Source organism: Eptesicus fuscus, chromosome 5 (genome assembly GCF_027574615.1).
Source record: "Eptesicus fuscus isolate TK198812 chromosome 5, DD_ASM_mEF_20220401, whole genome shotgun sequence".
NCBI classification, from domain to species: Eukaryota; Metazoa; Chordata; class Mammalia; order Chiroptera; family Vespertilionidae; genus Eptesicus; species Eptesicus fuscus.
Window position 1 is genome coordinate 19012808 of NC_072477.1, and position 18455 is coordinate 19031262.

Consider the following 18455-nt stretch of genomic DNA (forward strand, 5'->3'; position numbering starts at 1 on the left):
GAAATTACTCTAAATGGGCAGCTTCCCTGTCTGCTTATTCCTTAGGTCCAGCCCCTGAAAGTCCTGAAGCAGAGAATGAACAGGATTGGAAGGTAAACCAAAAAGGTCTCCATAGTCCATATGTCTTTCTCTCACCCAAAGTACCTAATCCCACCACCAACACCTCTCATTTTATGGAATGTCAAAGTATAATAGGAAATCTGGTAGACTGGATTTTTAAAAATCCTACATCTAGTGTGTGTGATTAGGGTAAGTTTTTAATCTTTCTGAGCCTGGGTTTAATGATCTTAAAAATATGAATGATACCAACACACTTTATATAAGCTTATTCTAAAATTGAAATTAGAATAATAATAATACTTCTCCATGTATTCAATACTTAAAAGTTACTGGTGTTGTGCTGAGAATTTTACATAATCATCTTATTTAAGCCTCACAACAACCCCCAAAGTATTGTCTTATAGATCAGAAAGCTGAAGCTCAGAGAGAAAAAAACATACTCAAGATTGCATAAGAATCAGTGATAGAATTCAAATTCATATCCAACTCTGTCTGACTCCAAAGTTCCTACATCTTAGATTAAGCACCAAATTATACCTAACACATAGTAGGTACTCAATAACTATGGATTCCCTTCTTATACTCCCTTAGGTCTGAATTTCAGTGGCTTTGATAACTTGGTACAACCTCATACTCCCTCTGAGGTTGCCTTATTGAAGATGATCAGAAATCTGGATATTCAGACCAGTTCTTTAAGCATCTCTTTTTAAACAGATATGTTGACAATGTCAGTTTTGGGTAATAAGATTTTCCAGGCCATAAGTTTCTAACAGTGAACTAATTGCCTAGCCTATTTGCAATAAATACAGGGACTATTTCGTATTTTAAAAATAATCACAAGGACCCACTGAGCTTGTACAGAAATGTTCAGAGTTGTGTTTCACAAGCATCCCAGAGTCAACCAGGTAGGAAGATAACCTCAAAAGCACAAAGCTAGAGCACCTCCTGATAGTGCTTAAGAATAGGAAGCTCTGGTCCAGGATTCAAATTATAAATTTAGCTCAGCAGGTGTGGCTCAGTGGTTGAGTGTTGACCTGTGAACCAGGAGGTCATGATTTGATTCTGCTCAGGGCACATGCCCGGGTTGTGGGCTCAATCCCAAGTGGGGGGCATGCAGGAAGCAGCTGATCAATGATTCTCTCTCATCATCGATGTTTCTCTCTCTCTCCCTTCCTTTCTCTGATATCAATTAAAAAATCAAAACAAAATGAATTTAGTACAGCATATGGAAAGAGAGTCAATGTTCCCATAGAGTCCATACAACATTTTAGGTATTTTGTCAAAGTTGTTTATGCATCAGCTATTTGGTTAGACTAAAAACCTCAGAGGTCCTTTCAAAATGTAAATATGAATCTGTAAATTTTGATAAAAGATTCACCCCAACCCCCAATAAATATTTTTATCACTTGTATAGCTAACAGGACTCTTACTCATCAATTTCCTTTCCTTCCACTTCTGCTCTCCACATGGGTTCGGCCTTATAGATTTGCACAGCAGAGGCTCCATCTTACCATGGATGGAGAAGATGGGTTGCTGGTGAAAGGAGCTTCATTTTTACAGACTTAAAACTGTGGGAAGGGGGCTGAGACAACCCTCCGGATACAGGTCCCTGTGAGCAACAGCCTGCCACTACATGTGGGGACATTAAGAGCCAGCTATTATCTTCAGACCCAGAAAGGAAGACTTCAGGGGTGGGGAGAATTCAACTAAGCAAACATGTTTTATTTTTCCTTTACAATGTTGCTGATAAAGAATGTGTTGGCCTGAGCTGGTGTCAATATGTGGCCCAGGGAGACCATATGAAAACAATAGCCAAACACCAATGGGCTGCAGCAGGAAGCTCCAGACAAGGGACCTGCAGAGAAGATGGAAATCTGAAAGGCAAAGGGCTTTGGGCTTTCTCTCGCTGGGGAAACAAAGAGAAGTGTGCTAATCCCACAGATTTCATAAGGTTTCTGATTTACTGATCTCTCAGAAGGCTCTGTTGGGGTTTGTCATTTTGATGAGAATGCCTTACTGTAAAGGTTAAACATGCTAAGAAGCATGAAATGATCTTCTCCAAGAAATATTGCATCTCCTCGCCAGGGAAATAACCATCCAATCCCCCACAGAAGGGGGCCTTTCAAGCACCATTTATACCCAGAGTTTCCAGCCCGAGGTGTCAGATGCTCTTTTCACTTCCAAGTCCTCTCTGCTAGGCTGGATTTATTTGTTGTTCCTGGGGTAAGATGGGATGGGTAATGAAAGAGAAAAGAGAAATGTATCCATGTCTTTTCTCTTTATGTATTTTTGAAGAGTTTAAAGAATACATTTTAACCATACAAGCAAGCAAAAAGATATTACAGAAGAAAAATAATGGAACAATTTATGTAAGTACCTAACATATGATGAGCATGCCCTTACATTTAAAACCAAAGAAAGTAACATTGGTACTATATATCTATTTGACAAGTGTGTAGTAAAGAATTCACTCTCCACACTTTAAATGTTTTATATTAGAGAGTTCTTCAATGCACAATTTTCAGTTCATAGTTCTTCTCCCTAAATCAATCAACAATATTTCAAATAAAATTTATCAAGATGAGCCGAAACCGGTTTGGCTCTGTGGATAGAGCATCGGTCTGCGGACTGAAAGGTCACAGGTTCGATTCCGGTCAAGGGCATGTACATTGGTTGCGGGCACATCCCCGGTAGGGGGCATGCAGGAGGCAGCTGGTCGATGTTTCTCTCTCATAGATGTTTCTAGCTTTCTATCCCTCTCCCTTCCTCTCTGTAAAAAATCAATAAAATATATATAAAAAAATTTATCAAGATGAAAGAAGATGAAGAGATTAGTCAAAGAACATGTATGCATAGACCATGGACACAGACAACAGTGTGGTGATGGTCAGAGGGAGCAGGGAGAGGGCTGAGTGGAGGTGGGCAAATGGGGAGAAACTGGGGGACATCTGTAATAGTGTCAACAATAAAAATAAAAAATTACCAAAGGTTGACCAAATGCCTTTGCTATAATGCCATTATTCTACTGCTTAGTAGGTGATAGGTACATAAACATATATTTTTACAAAATATGCACATATACTGCTTGTATATATATTTTTGAAAAAAATCTAACCATAGGGGAACCAAAATGAGGGACTAAGAACATTATAATCTTTGGGTAACTCGTTTCTATGTGGAGGCTTCAGTTTCCTCATCTAAAATTGGGGATTGAGGGTGTTTATGCTAGATTATATCTGGGCCTCTGGTAATATAATTTTACAACCCTTTATTCTCTGTTTTCTTTGAGTTAATCCAGTTTTAGGTTTTGAGTCTTTTATTCATGTCAGTTACATGTCTGCTGTTTCTTCCCCTTAATAAGCTCCAACTGAATTAATACAAAACCCAAGATAAAATAGAGTAGAAAAACATCTGAAAGACTAGAGGGAAACTATGCACATGCAATCAATATGCAATCTATGCGCACTCAGGAGCAAAATCCTCAATATTGGGTGTTATCACTACAAAATTCTAAAGAGACCAGAATATAGAGAATTTTAAAATATGACTTTCCTATCTCTAAAAAAAAAAGAAATATTTTAACTTAATCTCAAATATAGCCACTTTTATATGAGAAAGAGAAACTACAATTTTTTAACCAATTACAGTTGTGAGTACATGAAACACAGAGTTTATTCTTGTATTATTATTTATTAACTAGAGGCCCAGGGCACGAAATTCGTGCACAGGGGAGTGTGTCCTTCAGCCCAGCCTGCACCCTCTCCAATCTGGGACCCCTCGAGGGATGTCCGACTGCCCGTTTAGGCCTGATCCTAATGGGATCGGGCCGAAATGGGCAGTTAGACATCCCTCTCACAATCCAGGACTGCTGGCTCCCAACTGCTCGCCTGCCTTCCTGATTGCCCCTAACTGTTTCTGCCTGCCAGCCTGATCACCCCCTAACCACTCCCCTGCCAGCCTGATTGATGCCTAACTGCTCCCATGCCAGCCTGATTGCCCCTAACTGCCCTCCCCTGCTGGCCTGGTCCCCCCCAAACTACTCTCCCCTGCAGGCCTGGGTCTCCCCCAACTGCCCTCCCCTGCAGGCATGATTGCCCACAACTGCCCTCTCTCTTGCAGGCCTGATCCCTCCCAACTGCCCTCCCCCGCTGGCCATCTTGTGGCGGCCATCTTGTGTCCACAGGGAGGCAGCCATCTTTGACCACATGGGGGCAGCCATCTTGTGTGTTGAAGTGATGGTCAATTTGCATATTACTCTTTTATTAGATAGGATTATTGTATTATTTCCATATGAAAAACTGTAAACCTACTTTTGCCCAAGGCTGGATATGCAAATCTTGGTCAATATAATCACAGACCATTTTAACATAATTCCTCAAAATCTGGGATTACACCCCTCATGTCTTGCTTCCTTATACAAAACATTTGAAGTGTGGACAAAAGCATGCTTTGGTATATTCCCTTCTGCCATAACCTTCCTTTCAACATCACACATTTAAACACAAAAATCCTATCTAGGTCAATTCTACAACCCAAGAAAAACACAGAATACAAACATTAGCCAGAGAACTTTTTATTCTTTAATGAGAGGCCCAATGCATGAAATTCGTGCAAGAGTAGGCCTTCCTTCCCTCCGCTGCCAGCACCAGCTTCCCTCTGGCCACCAGCAGGCACCTGGGACCCGGGCTTCATCTGGAAGGTTGTCTGGAAGGATATCTGGTCTAATTAGCATATTATGCTTTTATTATTATAGATTATAGAATTATAGATTCAGGAAGGGGCATGTTGGCTTATTATCCATGTGAGCATATTATACACAATGACAGAGGGACCCAGTAAACCAATTAAGCAGCCATTGTTGACATTCTCAGTGGTAAGTATGAAAACTGAGGCAAAGAAAGGGTAAGTCACATATAATCAGAATGGGACCAGCATGTGCAGGTGATGCCTAGCTATATCACCTTGTTACCTCCAGAGAATTTCCAACTGATTTGAGATGGCTGAGTATTAGAGAGGGAAGAAACACTAGAATTCTATGGCCAAACCCCTGTTCTAATCCAGTCTTGGCCATTCTTTAGTTGGGTAGAGTCGGCTAGTAAATCCTATCAGCATTGCCCCTAATATCTATTAGATGTACCCCCAAAATGTGACCTCCATTCTCTCTACCTCAGTTAGAGCTCTTATTTCTTATTCCTTAAATAATGCAATGCAAACTGAACTAATGAATGCTAATCTGTTGGCCTACTGTATCCCACATCCCACCCATCCTCCATCAGAGTGCTCCAACCTTGTTGTCCTATTGATAAAAACCCCATGCCTCCTACAAGATAATATCTAAACTTGGGAGAGCAAACCAGGTGCTTCACAGCTTGTCCTTCCACTCCTCTAGCCACACCTTCTAAAATGCCCCCTCAAATTCCTTCTCCTCAATCCCCAAGTCTTAGATTCCATCTCAGGAAAACTTCCTGTTTATCGAAGTCACCTCTGCATCTCTGTTCCTTCTACCTGGAATACTTTTACCTACCTGGTCTACCTGGGAGATTCCTGCAACTCCACCACGCCTCAGCTCTAGTGCCACCCAATCTGTGATGCTATCCATGATAATTCTACCTGCACTTGTGTCCCACCTGTCTCAGATATCAGAATTTATTGACATGTTTATGAGGAGTGGCACAATCAACATTTTGGCATCTCTAGGCTCAACGCTGTGCAGCCCCTGGAACACAGTACTCAATAGGTACTTGGAATGAATGAATTCAGCCCTTAATTTCTTCATCTAGAAAATGAGAATAATAAAATGAAGCCTGCAGAGTGGATGTGAGGGTTAAATGGCCAGTGTATATACAGAGTAGGCACATAATTTTTCTCAATAATCCATACTGGAGCAAGAAAGAATTTATCAATATGTGAAAAGACACATGGAGCCAGATATGCTAGAACAGGCTATGACAATCCCCTTGTGTTGCGTTTTGAAGCATTTGTTTTTCATAATTTAGCACCATCTCAATTTATTGCATCCATAAAGGGCAAATGTCTGCTGGCAGTCAAACAGCTTTTAGCAAAGGCAGTAATAAAGGTACAGAACAGCAATATAAATGGCTGCTGTGTCCCTGCATTTGACAGAACCACAGCCAACAGCAGGTGTGATGCAGTCCTAAGCAGCTGTCACACACCACCCCAAAATGTTGGCCCTCTCTCTCTCTCAGGCTGAACACAGGCCCAGATGGAGAGTTTTCAAAGATCTCCAAAGCCCCCAGCCTATCCTGAGACCCCTTAGCTTTATGACTCCAGAATAATAGAATCTCCTTCCCTGAATCTATTCTTTGGAGGGGCGGAAGCAGCTGTGATCTTGGGTACCTCAGACCCTGACCTAGTGGAATGACACTTATAAAAGGTTCATGGACTATGTGACAATTTCCTGAAATCATACAATCCTGGGTCTGGAAAAATAAAAACTTGGAAAAGAGGGAGAGAAAAAAATAAAAGTCTGAATCTGAGCACTGATATGGTCCTCACCATAGATACATGTGTGTAAGTTAGGTATTTAATGATTAGAAAAAATGAAGATACATTGGTTGATGATAATGAATTGTGTATTTCTTTAAAAGTCTCTTTCTCTGGTACATGTAATTTCACATCTAAAAGGGGTACACAATGGACAGAAAAGGAGACAGCCTTTTAATGCTCTTAAGAAATCCAAGGTTATATTCATTAATCTATCAATTAAAACTTATAGTTCATGGGCCTGAAATATTCCCAGAACATCTTCTTAGATGAATGAATCAGAGAGGTGACAAATTCAATGTAGTGCTGATATAATTAAACCCAGCCTCCTAACCCAGACAGTTCTGCAAACTGCAAGGAACAAGGACTCACGTTCCTGTCCTCCCCTTCACTCACCTTTACCTCTTGTCTCAGGATGAGAGAAGATGCTGCCAAGCAGATGACATTTGAGGATCACAGAGTTTAGAACTGGAAGGGCCCTAAGAGAGCATGAAACCCAATTGCCTCATTTTACTTTTGCATAACAGAGATACCAGAGGATCCAAGTAAGAATCTCAAGGACACATATCTAAATAAAGGGCCTGGACATCCCTGGGGAATGGGGCAGATCCTCAATGGCACTGGAATCAGTGAAAGCAAACAGGATTATTATATTTGCCCTTGGATACCAAAGTTTCTTGTGTTTGCACACAACTGAGTCAGTCTGAGCAGGCCCCAGTGGATCTAGAATTACTTATAAAGTGGCATATCATGTTGGACATACTTTGCTTTATCTTTTTATTTCCTATAATTAGTATTTCCTGAATCACTGCCCTTGGTAGACTGCATTTCAATTTGCAGATCACTTCTCCATCCCCTCCACTAGACTGAGTCAATCCAGGAACCTGAAACCATGTATTCTATAAATTTGTATCCTCACAACTTAGCTCACTAAGCCTTGTATAGAGAATAGCTAGATACCTACTTATGGAATTGCTATGTGAATATTTTACTTAATTCCAAAGAAGCATCAGAGCTTCCTTTCCTATCTGTTTCATTTCCTATAGTTTAGGGCAGTGGTCGGCAAACTCATTAGTCAACAGAGAGGCAAACCACATGTGGCTCGTGAGCCGCAGTTTGCCGACCACTGGTTTACGGGACCAAAGGCCACTCAAATTAAAGTTACTTAATTAGAAATGTGTTACGTAGATATTTTAATAATCTAACTTTAGTACTCTAAAGAAGGCACAAAATGAACTTGAGATTTTCATAATCATATGACATGCTATCCAGGGGTCCAAAGAAGAGATCAGCATAGACTGACCTAGGATGATTGTGGTGAAAAGGGAGAGAAGTGGGCAGATGCAGGATTGGTTTATTAAAGCATCAACAGGAACTTGCTGAGGGAGACAGAATGAGATTAAAGAAAATTCAAGGAAAACCCCAAGGACAATGGTGATACTATTTAGTGAGATGGGGAAAACTAAAAGTAAAAAAATGTCTAGGGTAGGAATGAGGACCTCAAATTTCTTTTTCTCAATGTTGTGATTAAGATACCTATCAGATATTCAAATGTAGATGTCAAATAGACAACTGGATATATATATATATATATATATATATATATATATATATATATATATATATATATATATATCTGGGATTCCATAGAGAGTTCCAGGATAGAGATCCTGATTTGGGAGTCACTGACATACAGATGACCTTTGACATCTTGGCAATGGATGAGGACACAAAGGGGCACTAACCACTAGGCAATCTTGACTCTCAGTGGTGTACTGTACAGACTGAGGAGCATGTACAGACCACAAAGAGACATAATACAGAGGACTTGGGCCTTCCAAGATTTAATAACCATATAGTATGCATATAGCACACTGCTAGAGACTGTGGGGAAACAAAGATATTTAATGCATTCTTTTTCCCTTGATGACCTTACAATATAACCTCTTTCATATATCCATTGTGACAGGAAGTGCAATGGATTAGGAACCAGAAATCATGAATTTTAACCACTCTACAACTACTCCAAGTTAAAGTCATGTTAACTTCTTAGGGTTTCTAATTCCTTACCTACTAATACAAGGATTAGATACAAATAATATGAATGGTATGTACTAATGTCATGATTTCCATGTGGCATCCAAATGATGCACTCTAGCCTCACCTAAAAGTGGTGTTTCATCTAAAGGTGGTTTCTCACCCTTCCTTCCCAGAAAGAATGTGCTTCTGTGGCTCTGGGGTGCATAACAGCCATCAGAGGGGTTGGCTGAAAGAGAAGTTCCTGAGCTGAAAGGGGGAGTAGCTGCAGCCTTCACTCTTACTCTCTTAGAACAAGAGTCACTGGAGAGAACTCAAAATATCTTTCATTCTTGGTTTTCAGCTGGTATTTATGTCAGATGAATGGAACCCTGGAGACCAGAGAGAAGAGTAGATTTACCCTCTCCATCACATTTTCTTGGCTCTACAAATTAATATTCTCAAAGACATTGCATTTCCATGATCCCTGGAAATACTTTCTTTTATCAGATAGAAGTAGTTGCACATTGTTGGACATTTGCAATAGGACATGGCCATATGGGTGAGGGTACCCCAAGCTTACCCATTTAAGGATGAAAGAGCATGCTTTGTGTTTTTATATATAAAGGCACACATGGGTGATCCTTTATATCTATTCTAGGTAACTTCCTACGCAGACAGAGCTTACTGGTGAACCAAATTAGGTCAAGTAGCTTCTCTTTCCAGAAAATATAAACTCTGAATGGAAAAGTCCAGAACCTTGAGGTCAGAAGAGGTTAATCATTTCAATTGCAGTGCCTTGTGGTCCCCAGAGTGGTTCCACTTCCTTTTTAATATATACTTAGTGAGATCTTCAGTTGATTGATACCTCTCTTGGTAATCATGAAGCAAATCCTCTTCCTTGACTCTGTTAGCTATAGTCCATTCTGTAACTTGCAATCAAGAAAACCTTACCTAGTAAGTATTAGTGTCCCCAATTTACAGATAAGGATATGGAACATAGAATTAAGAGGGAAAGTAGTTGTAAATCATCTAGCTAGTAAGTGACAGAACCAACACAGCAATCAAGCTCCATCTGACTCTAAAATTCATGGCACTAAGCACTAGGCAATCTTGACTCTCAGTGCTAAACTGTGGGTTATTTTCCTTGTCAAAGAGATGAACTTGTGCTGGGTCCTATTTTCTTTCTTGCTAAATAAATGATGGCATTCAGAAAAAAAATCCAGAAAAAAGAATAGAATCTGCAGCTCAAATTGAAGCTCAATGGTCCACAAATAAATCAAATCCATAGCCTTGCCTATGGACACTTGGCTCCCATCAAGGGAACTAAACAATTTGGCTACACTGGCAAGGAGAAGATGCTTATGTTATCTCAGGTAAATTTATCCTATATCCTTCAGATAGACAAGCTAGAATGCTTCCTCTGTACAGCAGGGCTCCACAGGATGGCAGGTGGTCATCCAGCAGATGACAGCATTTCAACCAAACTGATTGGTATTCAGTAGCTAAAACAGACTTTTGCTTTTTAGGTCATGGAGACTTTTCCCACTTCACTATGAATAACAAACCAAAATAGCTACAGCTGAACAACCGGAATGGGTAGATATATCTACATCTTCTTAGAATAGTATAAGATCATGCTGAAAAAGCTAAATATGACATCAAGCTAATTGTTATATGTCAAGATTTAGATTTGCTCATTCTCACAGGCAGATTTAGTGCACTCTTCTGAGGACACAAGTAAGAGTCATCCATTTTTACTCTAAGAGAAAAATACTCATACAAATTAACCTCAGTCTAACATATATATTTCCCAGTTCTCTTGCTTTATTCCCTTGCTTGGGCTGACAACTTTGATCTTGGAATCATCTCTTAAACTGAACTGCTTGCTCACTTTGAGTTCTTGGACTATTTTGATCTGAACTGGGCCATCCCCAATTCTGCTTCTCTAAATACTACTTTTCAGCATCTTACCTATTTTATATAAACAAGTACTTCTAACACTACTGTTCCTGCTGTGGGGCCAGCAATACCAAGAGACTGACCCCTCTATGAACCCCAAGTATGGGACATAGTTTGGGCTAGATGGAACACACTGTCTTAGCAACTATCCTAGACTCACCATATTTATCACAAATGATGAATTCTAGGCTTATGGTTAATGCTTATAGAAAAAAGATTAAAATGAAAATGGTAAAGTGAGTGACCAGGTTGACAGTGTTATGGTGGATGGAGCAGCATTCCTTGATCCAAAGGGGATCATGCTCCTGTATAAATAATCTTAACAAACACTTAGCCTTCACCACTCTTCAGAAGTGCCTATAGTGAATACTGAGGGTGACAGGTATAGAGAGACTATAATTTTATTAGAAATAAAAGACAAGAAAATAAAAAAAAAAAACCTGGGCCCATTTTTGTGACCATGACTCCCCCATATAGACATGGCCTCTCCCATCTGTGTGCCCTACTATTCCCCTACAGACATGTAGCATAACACCCACCACATGTTAGACATCCTCCACATCTCCCTTTGTTTCCCATGAAGGGTTACAAACCCCTTGATCAAAATCAGGGACTGTCAGTTTATTTGTAACTCCTGTATCTAATACAATTTCTGGAACATACTAGGAATTCATGTCTGTTGAGTGTATGAAAAATGAATAAAAGATACTCAAAAGCATCTCAATAAAGAAAAACAATGTCATTGGGAGGCTCTATTTTCTTTGCTAGCAGAGTGGAGTCCTATCATTTTTACACTCCACTGATTCATTCTGAACATGGTGTCAGGAATAATACAGAGCCAAAAAACAATTAGTGGGGGAACAAAACAATCAGATGAACCGTCTGGAATTTGAGCGATATATAGATCAAATGTCTTCAATTTGCTAGGTTCCTTCTTATTTGGCCAAAATGGATGACTCTTGGCTGCACTGTACCAGGAATAATTGTCCCTCATATATCCCCAATCAGCTGCCTTTTAAGGACTACTCAAAAGTGACAATGTAAAAGGCAGTGACTTTCACTGTCCTTGGAAAACTTGGCCACGACCCATTGATCTGCCCTTGAAATAGGTGAACTCAGAGATATTTTCCACAGATACCTATAGTCACTGCGGCCTATCGCCAACAACCACAAAGCCCTTGAGTTGGGAAGAAGCCCAAAAGGAGGAAGTAATATGTCTAAGGTGACCTGTAGTTCTTATACTACCTTCATAGACTGTGGAAGATCTGCAATACCCGGGCTTACACCAAATCTGTCTCATGCATCTCAAAGGCCAAATGACCTTTCTATCTCTCCAAATCAGCCCGAGGGTAGTATACCCTACAAAGAGATTTAGAAAGTGTCCTGGAGCTTGACAGACTGACCAGCCCCATGTGGTCCACTTCTATTCCAAGTTGCTGCCTCCTTATCTTAGCTCCAGTTCTGGTTGTTGCACTTTGAATTTGAATTTAAATTCCATAAGCTCCAAGAGGGCTCGCTCTCTCCTTCATGCCAATGTCCTACACCTACATCCTGTTTTGGGTCCAACTGTATGGAAGATTTGCAGTTCTCTCTTTTTTTTAATATATTTTATTGATTTTTTAGAGAGAGGAAGGTAGAGGGATAGAGAGTTAGAAACATCGATGAGAGAGAACCATCGACCAGCTGCCTCCTGCACACGCCCCACTGGGGATGTGCCTGCAACCAATGTACATGCCCTTGACTGGAATCGAACCTGGGACCTTTCAGTCCGCAGACCGACGCTCTATCCGCTGAGCCAAACCAGTTTCGGCTGCAGTTCTCTTGAAGCACACCTTAATTAGTAATACAGTTGACCTCACAAAAACCACTCCTTGAAAACATCTTTTACTGGTCATCCAATTCCTGTTCCAGGATATTGCCTCATCACCAGACTTATGATATTGGACAATTCTGGCCACTGATGCTAGTCTTTAGGGATAAGATCCTGCAGGTTCCTCCTCAAGAAAATCTTTTTTTTTTTTTTTTAAATCTCCATGTCCTCCTAGTCTAGTCTACCGGTAGCATCTAGGCCACTGCCTTGTATCATTTTATTACTGCTTTTTGTATTGATGTTTCAGCTCCTCAGCTAAATAGATGTTAAGCTTTATGAGGGCAGAAACTACCTATAATAGAAGCAGTATCCATAAAGTCCTAGAACTACACTTGACAACTGTGTAGATCTTTTCATATAAAATAGAGGTTATCAACCCATGAGCAATCAGCTTGATTCTGTGTGCTTAGCATATAAAATAATAAACCAAGCTGCAATCTGGATATGGCTTAGAGACTGGAATCTTCCTGTCTTGATGTTGTCTCTTGGCTTGCCTTTATCTATGCCCTCTACCCAAACTGTAAATTCAGTGCAAATGTAAGATTCAAAAGTGGTGCATGGGAAAGGGCTCCTCTCACTATTCTGGCCTGTTCTAATCTGTCAGCCCCACTGTTTGCTCTCCAATTATTCAGCAACTCTCCTAACCTTCCCCGCCCCTCTGCCCCTGCCATATCACTCCACACTCCAGTCCATCTGGACTTTGTCCAGATCCTCAACTGTTCCACAGCCTCTTATCTCTGTCCCTTGGTATGTCCTTTCTGTCAAGGACACACATCTTCCTCCCACCTCTTTGCCAAGCTTACTCCTATTCATATTTCAAGTCTCAACTTGCATATTTCTTCCTTACAGAAGCTTTCTATGAACCCCTACAGTTTGTCAGGTCCACTTATAAAGGCCTCCCAAACTTCTCTCTACTTTCCTTTTAATGATGCTGAATGATAATAATTATGACTGCAACAATCACTGACATTTATTAACTGCTTTCCATTGTGCAGGACCTTACCATAGTGCAGGACTCACTTCATTATTACCAATACCTTGTGATTATTCCCATTTTACAGATGAGGAAATCAAGTCTCAAAGAGATTGATTATCTTGATAAGGTTCACATCACTCCATGAGGGCCATATTTCTCACCTGGCCCTAGAGTTCATGTTCTTAATGAATAATTTACCCTGTCTCTTATTAAACTCACCATATTTAAAATGATTTATTTAATGGCTAAATATTCAACTAGGAAACAAGCTCCTTGAGAACAGGGGTGGGTCTGTTTTGTTCAGTAGTATATTTCTAAAGCCTAATCTAAGAGCTGGCATGCAGAGAGCTCCAAAAAGCATGAGTTCAATGAATAAATAAAACACCAGTTGGTTAATCCATCCAGAAGCCCAGAAGAGGAGGATTAACCCTCTCTAAATAAAAGATCTCTGATAATCAAAAGTAGTATCATGATCATGGTAATATCCTTAACTTTCCCTTTCTGCAACCCAACCCTAATCATACAAATCCAAGCAACCAGAACTAGAAAGGTCAACACCTGGACAGCAGTAAACCCAAGAAAACTCCTGTAGAAGAAAGAAAGCACAGGTCTCTCCACAGGCACACCTATAGTAGTCCCACCCACCCAGACCCAGCATGCCTCCCACAGTGGCCTACTCACCCCTTTCGCAGGTTCTTCCCCAGTAGCCGGTGCCTGTACAGTCGCAGATGAAGCGGTTCCAGCCGTCCTTGCACACAGCATTGTTCTTACAGGGGTAGCTGTCACACTGCTTAGCGCTCATCCGTGAACAGGAGGACTTGACGCCCGCGGCATTCTGCATCTCCGCCAGCTGCCGGATGTTCTTGCTGCGCCCGTCTATGAACAGGTCACGGATGCAGCCCACGTAGCCGTAGTTGAGCATGGCGGTCCAGAGCTCGGTGGGGAGGATGAGGCCAGCGCGGTTCTCCGGCAGCCCGCCCAGGTACATGTCCCCTTCCAGGTCCAGGATCTCACTCTCCCCACTGGCGGTGAAAGGCGTACGCCTGCTGTTCACTGATATGGTACCTGGGATGGGAGGAGAGAAAGACAGTGAGCTCACAGCTCCTTGGCATCATAGGCGAGGCTGCCAGTCGATGAACCAAATAAAGGAGCCCAGTAGGTGAATCCTGAGACTAGTGTTGCCTGACCAGGAGAGAGCAATGCAAGCAAGGGAACCAAATGCTACAAGGTAATAGAAACCACAATGTAGGTAATGGAGTTTCATTCTCTGCCAGGTAAAACACCCTGGCCCATAGGAGGCACCAGGACAATCCCAATGGCCTAGTATCTCGGATGATGTCTTTTTTTCTACCTAAAAGTCCTGACTGAGACATTGCATACCACATGATTGAAAGCACATTTCCTGCTTGTGTTGCAATCCCGCTCTACCATGTACTATTAACTGTAACCTTAAAGAAGCTTTTTAACCTTCCTGGGCCTTAATTTCCTCATCTATAAAACATGGACATAATTGTCCCCACTGCACAGGTGGGTGTGATGATTAAATGAGCTCATGTATATTAACAGTTCTTACTCTGTGCCTGGGACAGAGTAAGGGCTCTGCAAGCGCTTGCCTGAGTCTTCCTCACTGGCTCGGCACACCCAGAAGGATGGAACCCTCCATGCATGGATACCCTCTATACTGGCATTAGCTACCAGGCCTGCCAGTGAATATTTTGGATATTGTCTTTGATAAATTTGAACTGGAACATGTTTATTTATTCATTTAACACATATATATTGAACACCTCTTCTGTCTCTGGTACAGTGCTAAGCATAGAGATGAACTTGACAAAGCATGTCCTTGCTCTCATGGAGCTGATGCTTCAGGGCAGGGGGACAGAAAATAAACAAGTCATCCAAAAAACAAGAGAAATTAGCTAATGGCAGGTGCTCAGAAGGGAGTAAAATGGGTTCTGTGACAGTCTGAGAATATGCCAGGTGAGCTGAACACAGAATGTTGAGAAGGAGGAAGAACACACCTGGCAGAAGGAGTGGAATGTACGAAGGCCCTGGGTAGGCTAGAGTGAAGAAGGCAACATGGAGGGAATAGGAGGTGAGGTCAGGGAGAGACTGGGTGCCTGAGATTACAGAAGATGAAACTCTAGGGCCTGACCTGGGAACTTGAGAACAGGGACTCTAGTCCTCAGTGGTGAAAATGACCTTAGGCCAGTCCCTGAGCCGCTTTACAGCTCAATATCCTAAAGTGTAAAATCAAGGAAATCAAAGTGATACCTTAAATCAAACACCATGCCATACATTTAAAAAAGTACCATATTTTCCGGCGTATAAGACGACTTTTTAACCCAGGAAAATCTTCTATACGCCCAGTCGTCTTATACGCCGGAAAATACAATATCTAGTATTCTTAAAATGCTTTATTAGTACGAAGTTAACTGGATCATGCTATCCATCAGCTAGCCTTTTTTGCTTTTGTCTGAATCTCAATTCCCTCCGCTATGAAGAGGCTAGCCTGAGGGCTGAGGAGATCAGATGAGATCAAGAATGTAACAGACACTCTATATTACAAAGTCAGCACAGGGGTAGAAGAGTAGAAAAAGCATAAGGGGCCACTGTTTCCCCTAATCTCCCCTAGGAGTTTTTTCCTAGAGAAAACTTTGGTTTTTAATCTTAATAAATAAATAAATAAATAAATACATAAATAAATACATACATACAAAAAAACACCCTGTGTAACAATGCTAATGCCCTGGTCACCATTTTAATTACTTTATGTGCTTTTCTGGACTTGACCCTTAAAAATTTTTTTTGTGAGCTAGGAGTTACTATTTCACAAATGAGGAAGCTGAAGTTTGTGTCTTGTTCTTCTCTCTTGCACAATCTACCTTCTTTGCCCTCTACAGAGCTACTCTGATTACCAGCTACTAGGCAGGAACATCTACTGACAAATAAGACAAGAACCAGTACAAGTTTAAATATGGGAGCCTTAAAGACACCCTGAGGCAAACCTATTTATTCTCTGAGTGTGACCACAGCTGTTTTAAATACATTTCTCAAGTTTTAAGAATCTGTTGCCCAATGGGGGAGTGATCATAAAAGTTTTTTCTTTTTCTTTATAATTTATTTTATTTATTTTTCAATTACAGTTGATATTAAATATAATTTTATATTAATTTCAGGTGTACAGCATAGTGGTTAGACATTTATATAATTTATGAAGTGATTCCCCAATAAGCTTAATACCCACCTGGCACCATACATAGGTATTACAATATCATTGACTATATTTTCTATGCTGTGCTTTACATCCCCATGACTATTCTGTGACTACCAATTTGTACTTCTTAATCCCTTCATTATTTATAATAGCCAAGATATTGAAGCAACCTAAGTGCCCATCAGTAGATGATTGGGTAAAGAAGGTCTGATACATATTTATAATGGAATATAATTCGGACATGAAAAAGAATGAAATCTTGTCATTTAAGACAACATGAATGGACATGGATCTAGAGGGTATTATACTAAGTAAAATAAAAGTTTTTGTAGATCACCTTTCAGTCATGTTATTCTTCAAGATGAGCAGGAAGGAGGCACCACACTTAGATACACTAATGTTTTTACAACTGTTCATGTAAGTATAGGTTTATAACTAAGAACAACGTATTAGAAAATATCACCATAAAGAAATGAAGTTGAATAGGTCATATTAAAATTTTATGTTACATTGCTTTTACAGGACAATTATTTTTCAACCCAGCAAATTTTTATAGGATTTGGTGACCTTTATAGGTATTTCAAATACTGGCCAATGCTATAGCTTCCAGGTATGAAATTCAAGGCTTCTGTAATTCAAACCTATTTGACAAAGATGGGCCCACTGGTGGTTCTAACAAAACAAAATACCATACTTTAAAAAGTAGTTAGTGTTTGGAATAAACAGAAATAGATATACGGCAATTTTACATGATCTGCCTGTGACACAGACAGGTAACCTTTAAGCATTGTCAGGGTCTGAGTTAGTCAATCATGAAACCCATCAACCATGACCCAACTCCTGAGACCCAAAATGCATGGTTTTAAAAACCAACAGGAGTATTTCCTTTATAATTCTGGGACAGCTTTCTAACTCTGCCCCTGCTGACAGTTTAAGGATAAACTGAGAGAGAGAAAGAAAGAAAAATTCAGCCTCCAAAGAAATTATTTTTTGTGTATTTTTCTGTTAAAAAAGCACAAACTGTTCATTCCTGCTCAAAAAGCACATTTAATTTGATGCCTCCTTGTTCTGATCAGATTTCAGACAATCAATAAAGCATCCTACTGGGCAATAAACCATCTAGAGCGGCAATCTGCCACCCGTCTGCCCTCCCCACAAAACCCATCCAGCTCCTCCTAAGGGCAGCATTGCTCATCACCATCACCCTCTAGCTCTGAAATTATGCAGAAAAGCCATATCCTCAAAGCTCAGCCATTCCTGGCTATAGCCTTTTAGGGGGGACCTATTACTTTCTTTTGTTAGTCAAATGCACCTAGAAAGACCATGTCCAAATGATATGTCTGGAGTGAATACTTAAAAACTATGGCAAATATAGCCAAGACTCTTCTCAAGTATAACACCACCTAAATAGAGTATCAGGAAATAAGTGTGAAATTCAAATGCTCTAATTAGCACTCCAGGTGAAATGTCCTTTCTGATGGCACAGAATATGACCTATGTTGCCACATGATCCATAGGAAACTGTACAGGCTATTCGTCATTCAAAAACTCCAGACTCTCTGTTTGTATTGTTTTTTGTTTGGGGATTTTCGGGGGGTGTTTTTTTTGTTTGTTTTGTTTGTTTTTTTCTCCTCTCTCTTTCTGTTACTATTTCAGAGTGGCTATGTACTGCCTGGGGCTAGCTTGTTTGATCTGTGGCTGCAGAAACAAACAAAGCCATTTAAACCAAAAGTAAAAGGTTATGAAGAGGAAGGGAGAGTTAGTGAGGTCTGAGCAAAAGTGAAATATAGGCTTTTACACCAAAGGAAGGCTTTAAATTGAACATGACTTCAGGAAAAATCCATTTGCCT

General features: G+C 40.4%; 1 protein-coding gene across 5 annotated transcripts in view; it reads right to left on the reverse strand.

Annotated features, from left to right (window-relative positions):
- NRXN3 (neurexin 3) overlaps positions 1-18455 on the reverse strand; it is a 1497182-nt gene that overhangs the window by 1061362 nt on the left and 417365 nt on the right. For all 5 annotated transcript variants that reach the window (XM_054715858.1, XM_054715857.1, XM_054715860.1 and 2 more), the window contains one exon: positions 14070-14453. In XM_054715858.1, coding sequence (XP_054571833.1) covers positions 14070-14453 — 384 coding nt within the window. The remainder of the gene's footprint in view (positions 1-14069; positions 14454-18455) is intronic.